General features: G+C 37.2%; 1 protein-coding gene across 2 annotated transcripts in view; it reads right to left on the bottom strand.

Moving 5' to 3' along the window:
- The window catches only part of LOC149784620 (uncharacterized), a 62,360-nt gene that overhangs the window by 3,082 nt on the left and 46,518 nt on the right, over positions 1-12,760 (bottom strand). The window contains exons 5-7 of one of the 2 annotated variants that reach the window (XM_089932683.1): positions 5,603-6,133; positions 3,840-3,946; positions 242-490 (exon numbers count right to left, since the gene is read on the bottom strand). In XM_089932683.1, the coding sequence (XP_089788809.1) occupies positions 242-490; positions 3,840-3,946; positions 5,603-6,133 (887 nt within the window). Of the gene's footprint in view, positions 1-241; positions 491-3,839; positions 3,947-4,161; positions 4,366-5,602; positions 6,134-12,760 lie in introns of those variants that run through there. The other variant, XR_016413903.1, reaches the window with a different exon arrangement.

Genomic DNA, 12,760 nt, shown 5'->3' with positions numbered 1-12,760 from the left:
TATATGATATTTTTACATCATTCATCATTTTGTTGGATAGAAAACAGAATATATATATATATATATATATATATATATATATATATATATATATATATATATATATATATATATATATATATATGTGTGTGTGTGTGTGTGTGTGTGTGTGTGTGTGTGTGTGCGTGGTTAGAATTTAGATTCAACAACTGTCTTTTAAACGTCTGATTTATGTGTGATGATACTTCCTGTAAAACTGTACCTTGACACCAGAAGCTTTTAGTGTCATAATTGCTTGTTCAAGAGGGAGCCAACGGGCTGGTTTTTCTTCTCCCCAATGTGGCTGCTGCTGTGCCAGTTCAAAAATCCTTAGTTTCAGCTCCTCCAGTCTGGGATCATCCTGGGTATTGTCAACTTCAATATAATCCATCAGGTGCAAGAAAATTAGCTTGTCGCACAACATTTCACGAATTTTCATGAAGTACTCATCGATGACTCTTTGCCGGCAGTTCTGTATAGCGAATGCAAAAACCAATGTCAGGATCACATGCAGTTTTTATGAGACATATTTACCTCAAGAATCATTAGTAATTGAAGGGGGTGGGGGCAATTTTCAAATTCACTTTAAACAATATTAATGCAGTACAAGAAGCTATCAATCACCACCGAGTTAAATTACAAATCTGAAAAGGGTTGTGATAAAATGTTACTATTTATAAAACACTGAGGACAATTTCATAGTGGACATAGATACAAATGTGTATCAAGCTAGTCCATGGTGCAAGCCCTGTAAAAATAAAGTTTAAATGAACAAATGATATATTTTGAGCAACCGCGTCTTGATGCCAAGCAATATTTATGATTTGCATGTGCATAATGCAAATGGATATAGAGACACAGAAAGTGATGCAATGTGATTGCTTAACAAGCTTGTCCTATTGTGTAAGCATGGGAAAAACAAAGTATATATGAACTAATCACATAGTTTGAGCAACCATGTCTTGATAAACATGTTTTTATGATCTGTATCAGTGTATGTGTATGATGTCACCAACAATCTTCAGAAATATACATCTTAATATATATACATATCTATATTCATTACAAGCACTGTGAATATTGGGTGCATGCATGCTAAATTTTACAAAGAGACATTAAATGTTTCGTACTAAATTCTGCTCAAAGTGGTCCAGTGAGTTCAAAGATGTCAAAAACTGGAATAATTGATATAAGGGCCTGAAAATGATGCAAGCAAGTCTACCAAATAATTTATGTCTATGTCAAGTGATTGTGCTTAATCATGTTACAAGTATTTGTTCTAAAATGTCAAACTCCCCAAAATTTCAATAACCATTACAAAAGTTAATAATTTTTAATACAGATCATCTACATCTAAATATAAATACGCATACCAATTCTTTTTATTTGTCTACATCAAGGAATGTATATACATTTTATTTGTCTGCATCGAGTAACCTTTGTTTAAACATGCTTGCAAGTTTTTCGTCAACCACAGATGGGAGATAGACACAAGTAGTATACAAAATCTATCACATTTAAACAATGGTATACTAACTATATTAACCATGACCATTGAACGTATGATTTCAAAATCGATAGGGTTCTTCCATAGCCCATGTGCAAGCCACCCAGAAAGCCCAGTAACCATAAATGAGAACTGAATTTATTGTGTAGAATTCATATTTCATCTTCGCTCAGTGATCTTGATGTTTGATCTTTTAAGCTCATTATTGACTGGTTTCTTCCGTACACCAAGTGCAAGCCAACCACAAAGTCTGGTAACTCAGATTATAGTGAAACCACTTTTATTTTTCTAGTCAGTTACGTTGATATTTGACCTTTATAACAAAAACTTTTGTTCAGGTATGTGATGCAGATTGACCTATCGTTTCATGCAGAAACCAAGTGTTTGTCTTTGACTAAAAGTAAACGAGACCTATGAACTTTATATCCCAAAATCAATTTGGTTTTTCCTTACCCCCAGGTGCAAGCAATATGCATAGTCAGGTTACTACAGTTGGTGGACAACTGGATGTTTCATGAGGAAATGAAGCAGGTAACAAACGGATGGATGAACAAAGAGCATCATATCATAAGACACTCCATCTGACCCGCATATAAAAACATTCTCACCGCTACCACAACATGTATAGAAATTTCTAACAAATCTGACTGGTCGTTTTGGAGTTTTAGGCTTGCATGCAAACTGACAATGCTGCTACTGCTAACATTAGCACAGACATGTCATGTATTTTGCTCCAAAATGAACGAAACAAAAATAGACAGCCAAGTTGGTCTAAATATAGACAATGGAAAAATAATCAGTTAATTGCATCAATACCTAATCTTCCATCTTTGTTTGCTACTAAGAGAAACCTCTGTATAATAAAACCGCCTTTGGTAAGCTAGTATTTTGCAGATAAAATTGTCATCTGAAGATGAGTCACGGAAGGAATCAGCAGTTTAGGTTTTCTCTAGGTAGCTTGTATTTTAGGCATGCATTTGTAAATCTTTAATACAGGAATAAAATTATGACACCAATCAAATTTAGTCTAACAAACATTCATAGCAAGCAGAAGAATAGACATGTGTAAGCATTTGCCTACCTGAGAGTATGTAGTGACAAGCATTATGATACCTATAGTAATGTGACTTATGTCATGACAAGCACTTTAAAAGTGAATGTTTAAATAAACATTGTATACAGTACTTCAACAAGTATGTTTTCATAAGCACAACTCCCAACTAATATGCAGGGGTTCCCATGCATCACTGTTCTCCAAGTGAGAAAAATCTGTACAAATTTTACACGATTCACATAATCACACACCCTGGCAGGATCTATAAGTATTTTACAGATCAATTAATGACCACTTTTGCACAAACTTTCTCTGCTGCTTTGCCGATACTGCCTGTTTGTCATGCAGGGAATAAGCAACATTAAGTTCTAATTTGTGGTTATTGTTGCATTCTTACCGTAAGAAGCAATGGCCACACCAGATTACAAAAGCACATCAGTTCGTGTTTATTTGTAGGAGGAGAGTGAGTATCAACACTCATTTTCCTTTTTTAACAACAAAAAATGTGTGCCTATGCCTGCAACTGCTGTTTCTGATGAATTCTCAATTTCAAGAATAAATAGGTAAATGACTAATAATTCCCTTAGATTGCTGAAGAAAATAATTTGTATTTGTAAATACTGTTTTGTACTGATTCTCCATTTATATGTTTATCTGTATAGCAAAAGTATTGATGCATCACTATATCAATTAAATGTTTCACCCATAGTCAAGAGGACATAATTCTGTCCACAAATGAAGATCATTGAAGTCCAGCTGATTTTTGTTTGGGCATTTATTCTTAATTAGTGTTAATTAAAATTGAAAAACGCTTAGAGCTTCTTAAAAAGATAAAGCACTATATTAAGACTTCATTACTATTATCGTATTACTGTTGTTATACAAAAAGCTTTTTCTTGTGGTATTCCATCTTGAAAGCATGAAGAAGCAGCGGTTGATTTAACTGCATAAGGATTCTTATTCTGTACTATGCATAACTTGCCAATTAAACATTTGGATTTTGAACACTTTTAGCCATTTATGCGTTTTTTAGGTGCAGCACATGAATCAAACATTTTACTCACTCATGGACCCCTATTACCTCTGTAACAAGTTCTTCAAAAGACTCCGATTGTATTAGCAAATTTATGGCCATAGTCGGTAATTAATTTAACCATTAATCAAAGCTCAAGTATCTTCACTCATTCACAAGAAAATAATTATTGCTATATGAAGTAATGAATTTGCTACACTTTCAAGACATGTCCCATCCACACATACCTCTGGAATCTTATCCACGTGTGTTCCCACCAAAATCACATGAGGAAGGCCAGGTTTAGAGGATGTTGCACAGGAATGTATAGAGTTCATCCAGATCTCAATCAGGTCTAAATACAGAAAAGAAGCCTACTTTACATATATCTGCATATGATACTCCTACTAATACTACTGATAATAACATACATGTATTGACATCAGAATATTTAGTTAACAAGGGCTCATTATACGCCAACAGAGTATTTTTAAGAGTATGAAGGCATTAGTAGGGCAAGGTTTACTGAGGAGATTAGTGACCAATCAGTCTCAGTGACAGGTTACTGACCTGTGAGTCTCAATGACACAGACTTTTCATCAAGGTATGCAGTCTTGCTCGATCTAGTTTGTTACTGAAATTATCCAAGTTGTTGAAATGTTCATCTGGGTTAAGGTCTTGGCTAGACTAATGTGGTGATGTCAAAAAAACATGCCAGTAGCTTCCCATGGGTTGACAATTCGTCGTGCAGTCTGGTTTCTTCTACCATATAACCTATCATGTGTTTAAAAATGGCATTAAAATCACACAATCACAAATCAAGTTTGATCCAAATAATATTAGAAAAATGGCTTTCTAAGTGGTAACAACCTCTGCCAATCAGATGGTAAATTGCTTCATTAACATCCTTGAAACTTGAACATCGAACCCATTCAAGTTTCAATGTTAAAATCCATATTTCAAGTCCGATTAAATCTGATCAGACACCTGTCAGAGTGGAAACAAGCTCTGTAAATTACATTAGACCACCTTAATAGTTAGCTACCTATAAATCAATGTCAAAATTATCCAAGATCTTGATGAAATAAGCATGCATACCAAATTCTATCCAAACTGGATCTGAAATATGGGCTCTATACTGGCAACAATTTCACTCAATGAAGAGTAAGTTTATTACTATATAGGGATGAAACTCATTCTTACACCCATATAAAATCTTGATGATTTAAGCCCATGTTTCAAGTTTGATCAAAATCAGACAATAACTATGACTTGCAGAGTGGTAACTTAGGACTGAACCCATAACAAATATATTCTAAGGTTGGTAAAATTCATATCAAAGAGCACATAACAAGGTTGCTAAAATTCATATAAGAAATACAGATTATGGGGCAGCACAAAGCAATTACTGATAGATATTTGGAAATGGACAATGCACAGGAACATACTTAAGCTCCCTTGGCATTATGGCTAAGCAATGAACAAAAAGTTACAAGGAGTACTTGTACACGTTAAGTACGTCTTGCGTTAGTGGATAACCAAAGAGGTACTACTTTTAATACTGTAAATTTGCATCCATTAAAAGTATTGGATTTTCGTCACTTTATAAATGTGATGCTGCAGATGACATTTGTTTTATTATTGATAGACCTCTAAGTTACGATAGTAGCACCAAAAATATAAACGGCATTTTATCTTTCGAGTCATCCTATGAACTTCAAAACCAGACCACCAAAATTTCGTGCAAGCGAGAACGTTTTTGTGGTTGATGGCAATTACAACTGCAATATAGCCTCATCCAACAAAAATAGGGTTCACACCTGTAATTCTTATCATGTTAATGGTCGATTCATGTACAATTCAGAATAACTCCTTTGAACTAATGGTACTTTTGTTATTTCATTCATTTTTAAACACTAACCTAAAATATTTTGATATTAGCTTTGTAGGTACATGTTTTTAGCCTGCCCTTTCCACCGTTCCCCTTGGTAGTTAATCAGGCTTCACTTACCATGAACTTTACAAGCTTTTATCCCCTCTGTGTCAAGAAAACAGTCATCTTTTATGGAGTCTGTGATTTGCTGACTGAGATCTATGACCAAGAGATATATAGCACGACTGGTTAAAACTGTCTGGTGAGTGGTGTAGAATACATATTGGCCTGCGAAGTCCCACAATGCCAATAATGCATATTCCACCATACTCCTCTCTAGCCTGCCTGAGTTTTCATTGACCATTTGGAGGATTTGCATCACTATATCCTTCTCATTTTCAATGGACTCTACTGCACTGCCTTCTTCTCGGACCAAACTTACAATGGGTGATTCTACTGGCTGGGAAGGTGGTGGTTTGACTTCTCTATTGATGTGTTGCTTTGCACTGATAGATTGAGCATGTTGGTGATGTCCATTGTCGTGTTTTTCTCTGCTGACCAGGTCATCTATCTCACTCTGACTCTCCTGTTCACTCTGGGTATCCTGGTTCTGAACACGCTCATTTAGAAGTTTTACAAGGCGCTGTAGTCTCGAGTATTGCTCTGCATCTAAATGGAAAAGCATAAAATACAAAATCTGCAAGCCTGACAGTAATTCCTTAAAGGGACTGATGCTAGACTGGCGGACTAAAAGTTCTAGAAATCTAAGATATAGTCATTTCTTTTGTACTTTCATTCTTTATAATAACAGAGTATACAAACTATCATCAATATATTTGAGAAACCCAAACATACCAAATTCGTTAAAAACAATATCTTGTTATTTGTCTAAGATAGCATCTGCACAAGAGAACTCAAGTGCATTACAGTTCTTTGCCATGGCAACTGAACCTGAAAGCAATTATTATGGATATAAAATCACCTTTTTGTCTCCATGTCATATATACAAAATCATTTAATTAGTACATTTTGAAGAAGAAAAAAAAAAGTGGCATCATCTAAAGCCTCCCTCCAATATACATGTATTGACAAGCCAATACAGCTACAAACTGGAGTCATGACATTTGGCAGTAAAATCAATGAGAGAGAGCTGATTATCAAACATTTCACTAACATGTAACTAAATACAAAGTCTGTTCACTATGTAAATGCAACTAAATACAAAGTCAGTTCATTATGTAAATGCAACTAAATACAAGGTCTGGTCATTACGTACATTCAGATTAGTACAAAATTGGGTCATTATGTACATGCAAATAAGTACAAAGTCTGGCCATTATATACATGCAACTAAATACAAAGTCTGGTCATTATATACATGCACCTAAATACCAAGTATGGTCATTCGATACATGCAACTAAATACCAAGTCTAGTTATTATATACATGCATCTAAATACCAAGATTGGTCATTATATACATGCAACGAAATACCAAGTCTGGTCATTGATTGATTGATTGATTTTTTAACGGCACATCAGCAGTGTTAGGCTATTTAGCGCCAAACAAAATGTTATTTGTATAATCTTTTCTAAAAATTATTAAAGGTCCTATATCGACCAGCGATATAAAAGAAGAAATGATTGAAATTAAAAACGGTAAGATGGTAACGGTGTAAAATAAAGCTTCCTGATCAACGGGAGATGTAAATGTTCTATGTTAATGAAAAAAGATGAAAAGGTATTAAAATGGGACGGTATTTATATTGCATAAAACTGCAAAAGAAGATAGCATAAAAGTCAGAGTTTAGAGTAAATATTTACGGCTTTCAGGAACTCTATAATACGAGTGTTGTTTATAGTATGAAAAAGTTCTTTCATGTCCTGCACAATGTAATAACGATCGCGCGTAGGTTGCAGGTCAAAGCACTCTATCATAAAGTGCTTGACAGTGAATGGTTCATTGCAAGAAACGCACTCTGGTGGGTCGTCACCTTTTAGTATATGGGTTTGGGTGATATAAGTATGACCAATTCGGATTCTTGCAATGACTATCTCCTCCCTACGAATGGTTCTGTAGGAAGGAGTCCATTCTCCTAGAGTTGGCTTGATTGCAGGAAGTTTGTTATTTACAGCATCATTCCATGATGCCTGCCACTTCTGCCGTAAGGACTTTCTGATACTAAGTTTAAAATCAGTATACGGTATTTTAAAATCAGATGTTTCTAGAGTAAGGGCCATTTTAGCAGCGCGATCAGCTTTTTCGTTACCTTTAATATCAATATGGCTAGGTAACCAACAGTGTATTATATCGTGGGAGACACTCATCTCGGTATTTTTGACGAGTATGTTTCTCAATAATGGATTCTCCAGTTTTCTATTGTGTAGTGACTGAAGTACTGATAGTGAGTCGGAGAAGATGATACAGTTTAAGATACGTTTGCTTGCTATATGTTGCATAGCAAGGTCTATTGCTCTGATTTAGGCTGAAAAAATTGATGTTCCATTTGGTAAGCGAACTTGCGTTGTGTGATTTCCACAAACGAAGGCTGCAGCAGCCTTTTCCTCATCCTTTGAGCCGTCGGTATAAATTCTTGTGTAGTTTTTATATTTGGTGAGAAGTTCTTGATAACAGTTGTGGAAGACGGAAGGGTTTGTCTCCGATTTTTTTCAATCGTGTAGCATAGAAAGTACTTTTGGTTGTTTAAGTAGCCAGGGTGGTGTTTCGGAGATGGACGTTTTCTGAATTGTAGAAAGGTCAATTTTTGAACTGTCAAGGCTGGATGATATTCTAATGCCAAAGGAAGGTATTGCGTTTGGTTTGTTTTCGTATAAGGTTTTGTATTTGGGTTGAAAAACAGCCGAAAAAGCAGGATTCTGTGGGTCGGATTTTAATTTGAGAGCATACTGTGCGGAAAGCATTTCTCTACGATGCGATAACGGTGGTTCATTCGCTTCAGCTAGTAGGCTTTCACAAGGGGATGTTTTAAATGCTCCCAGAGCCAGTCTCACTCCCTGATGATGAATTGGGTCAAGCATTTTCAAATATGATTTTCTGGCTGAACCATAAACAACGCAACCATAGTCCAGTTTGGACCGTATAAACGTTCTATTTAAACTGAGTATGACTTTTCTATCAGCATCCCAGTGAGTGTGCGCTACTACTTTAAGTAGGTCAAGTGCTTTTAAGCATTTAGCTTTCAAGTTCTTTAGGTGTGGAATAAAAGTCAGTTTTCTGTCAAAGATAATACCGAAATATTTTGTTTCCTCAACAACTGGAATAGGTGTTCCGTCCAGCGTGAGGTGAGGTTCTTCGTGGTGTCGTCGGAACTGACAGAAATGCATGCATACCGTTTTTGATTTTGAGAATTTGAAGCCGTTAGTATTAGCCCAATTTTGAATCTTGTTTATATTTTGCTGTAGTTGTCTTTCAATTGTATGCATGTGCTTTGATCGATAACATATGATAAAATCATCAACATATAGTGAGCAATCCACACCAGGAGTCAAACACTTGGTGATGTTATTAAGTTTGATATTGAAAAGTGTCACAGATAAAATACCGCCTGGAGCACACCCATCTCTTGCTCGTGCAAATCTGAGAGAATAGAGCCCACTCGTACCTTGAATTCTCTGTCTGAGAGGAAGTTGGATATGAAAGAGGGCAGACGGCTTTTTAGACCTAGATCGTGCAGGTCTTTTAGTATCCCGTACTTCCATGTTGTGTCATAGGCCTTTTCTAAATCAAAGAAAACCGCTACTAAATGTTCTTTCTTGATAAATGCATCGCGAATGAATGTTTCTAGTCTTACCATATGATCGTTGGTGCTTCGTCCATAACGAAAGCCACTTTGGAAAGGAGATATTAAATTGTTAGTTTCCAGGTACCAGACAAGCCGAGAATTGATCATTCGTTCCATTGTTTTGCACATGCAGCTTGTGAGTGCAATAGGTCGATAGTTGGTAGGATTTTCGCTATCTTTACCGGGTTTGGGAACTGGTATTCCTGTTGCTTCTTTCCATATCTTAGTTAAATTACCAGTAATCCATAGATCATTGAAGAGTTTCAAAAGAGATGTTAAAGATGATTCTGGGAGATGTTTTAAAAACTGGTAATGTATTTCGTCAGGCCCAGCGGAAGTAGCATGGGCCTTGTCTAAAGCCTCCATAAGTTCTGATAGTGAAAACGGTTGTAACTTTCCGAGTTGTTAGATGTGAATTTTAAACGTGACTTTTCTTTTTGAGTTTTCAGTTTTTGGAAGGCTTTGGAATAATTAGATGATGAGGAATTTTTAGAGAATGTATCAACAAGAACATTTGCTATGTCACGTGTTAAGCTAAAATTTTTATTGTTCAGTTTCTGATGTCGGAAAGAATTGTGTTTTCTCTTTCCGTTTATTTTACGGATTGTGTCCCACACTTTCTTAATTGAGGAAACATATTTCTTCCATGATACTTGTTTACTTTCTTTGATCGTGCAGCGAGCTTTGGCCCGGAGAATACGATATTTACTTAAATTCTCGGGCATCGGATGATTGTTAAATTTTTTTAATGCTTCTCGGCGTTGTCGTATGGCTTCCTTACATTCCTTAGTGAGCCAACTTTTTAGGGTTCTTTTACAGTTTGTTGAGGACTTGGGGATAGATTCTTCTGCAATGTCGGTTAAAATAGATGTAAAATGCTGAATGGGGTCGTTAACATTGAAAACTGTATCCTCATTCAACCTAGTTTTACAGAGTGTTTCAAACTTGGCCCAGTCGGCCTTCTTTAAATTCTATTGTGGAATTACTTCATCAATTGTAGAGTTAAGATTAAAGGGAGATTGGGAAGTGATCGCTGCTGTGAAGGTCATCAGCGACCTTCCATTCATAGTCCAAAAGCAGCGAAGGAGAACAAATTGTCAAATCGATGCATGTGTATGTACCCGTGCCTGGGTGTAAATATGTAGGTGTTTTGGTGTTATATAGACACAGATCGTGTCTAGAAATAAAGTCTTTAACTTTGTGACCTCTGTCACTTATATGATTTGATCCCCATAAAATGTTATGGGCATTAAAGTACCCGAGTAAAACAAATGGCGCGGGAAGCTGTTGAACAAGGTTGTCTAATTCGTTTGGTACTAGGTTAATGTCTGGTGGTACGTAAATAGAGCAAAATGTAATCACTCGATGAAGAGTGACGCTTACAGCAATGACTTGTAAATTTGTGTTTAAAAGGATGACGCTATTAGGGGCTCTGTTGTTCACAATGACAGAGACTCCTCCTGAGGCCCTGTCAACATTTTGAGAGTAGTTGTTAAACAGGGAGTAGTTTTTAAGTGTGATGTTATCTGTATTTTTCAAAAATGTTTCCTGAAGACATAGTACTGCAGGATCATGTTCGTTTAAAAGCAGAAGAATATCATGGTAGTTGGCTTTAAGTCCTCTACAGTTCCATTATAATATGGTGTTCTTCATTATAACTTGATATTGAAGATTCTGGAGCTAGGTTAGACCTTTCGCGGAGGCAATCTGTTTGGTTATTTATCTGGAAGAAGTATGGGGGTGTATTTTTTGTTGTTAGGTCTGGAGCTACCTTGAGGACATGGAGCAGATTCTTCTGCATCCATGTCCTCTAAGTCTCCAAACCTGTTGTGCAGCTTTACGGGGTCATCAGACTCCTTTTGCTGTCTATTTGTTTGTGACTTTTTCTTGCTATTTGGTGATCTTGGTTGTGGAGTATTGTTGAGTATTGTTTGAGTCAATGTTGAGTTTTTCTGGGGTTGGTAGTGCGGGATGTTCGAGTCGGAATGGGTTTCAGGTGGGTTAGTTTGAGTTTGGGCGTCTTTCGTTGCTTTTTGGCTGCTTCGCACTACAGTTGAGAAGGATGGGCCGGTGAGTAATCTAGCATGAACAAGATTCCTGGCCTCTGGATAGGGGATGTTGAACGTGTATTTAACCCTCTGGATTTCCTTCTCTTGCTTCCATGTGTCGCAATCCTTTGAACTAGCATGGTGTTCCTTTCCGCAGTTGACGCAATGCGGAGTGGCTTTGCACTATGATTCCCGATGGAAGGGGTCGCCGCATCGGCCGCATATTTAACTTCTAGAGCATCTGTCTTCATGATGACCGTATGTTTGACATTTGTAACATCAGAGGGGGTTTGGTATGTATATCTCAACCTTAACTTGTAGGAATCCAACTTTGACCACTTTAGGTACTGTTGGCTTATTGAAGGTGATTATAATAGTGTTGGTGTCCTTCAGATTGTTGTTTCGTTTGATACGAATTCTGCGGACTGCAGTGACACCTTCGTTTTTCATCCCCTCAACGATTTCTTTGTCGCTGACTCCAGCTAGGTCACGGCAACGAATGACGCCTTTTGATGTATTAAGTGTAGTGTGGGCGAAACAGGTTACTGGAATATCGTGAAAGGTTTTAATTTTAAGGATATTTTCAGTATGTGCTTTTCGCTCACACTCTACAAGGAGGCCGCCTGATTTTAGTTTTTTGACACTTTTCGGCTTGCCGACTAATCCAAGTATAGTCTTTTCAACTATAAATGGCGATAGTGCAGCAAGTGGTTTAGACTGGTCTTTCGATTGGATGACCATGAAGCGAGGAAAGGATTCCACACTACATGGCTCATCATCCGACTCTGATCCAGTTTTGGTACGTTTATGTTCTTTTTTTAATTATCCATGATGGCTTGAATAAAAATTCAGCACCCGTGCTCCCCACCCACCAAGGAGCCCAACAAGGGGACACTTTTCAAGTCACAGGGATAAACAGATGCAATACTCAGTTGATAAAATTACCTTTGATTGACCCTGAAGTCGCCAATTTCTAAGGTCGGTAAAATTACCCCCCGATTGACCCGTTAAGCCACCGACTTCTAGGAAGTCTTCTAAGACTTGGAAAAGGGAAAGTTAAAGGAATAGAATATAGGGGCAACGGTGGTATCAAGAGAGATACAAGGAGAAAGATAAAGAAGGTGAGTGAGTAAATAAAGACTTCCTAGGGCTCGGCGTGACCAGCCGATTTGTCGGAACCGGGCCCATCCCGACCACCCGTCTAAGAGAAGTAGAGGCCAAAGTAGTGTATTGCATGGAAAGCCTCAACTACCAGGATCCTTTCCTTCCCCAACACGGGACGCAACCCACGGCAAACAGGTTGCCTCTACTTAGTCGCCTTTTACGACACGTAGCGAGGCACGTCGGGCCAATTCTACAACCCCGGACCCGCAGGGGGGCCAAGTCTGGTCATAAATACCAGGTCTGGTCATTTTATATATGTAACTAAATACCATGTCTGGCAAT

This window comes from Sinohyriopsis cumingii, chromosome 14 (genome assembly GCF_028554795.1).
Source record: "Sinohyriopsis cumingii isolate HCF-2022 chromosome 14, ASM2855479v2, whole genome shotgun sequence".
In the NCBI taxonomy this organism is placed as follows: Eukaryota; Metazoa; Mollusca; class Bivalvia; order Unionida; family Unionidae; genus Sinohyriopsis; species Sinohyriopsis cumingii.
This window is presented reverse-complemented; position numbering and strand designations above follow the sequence as displayed.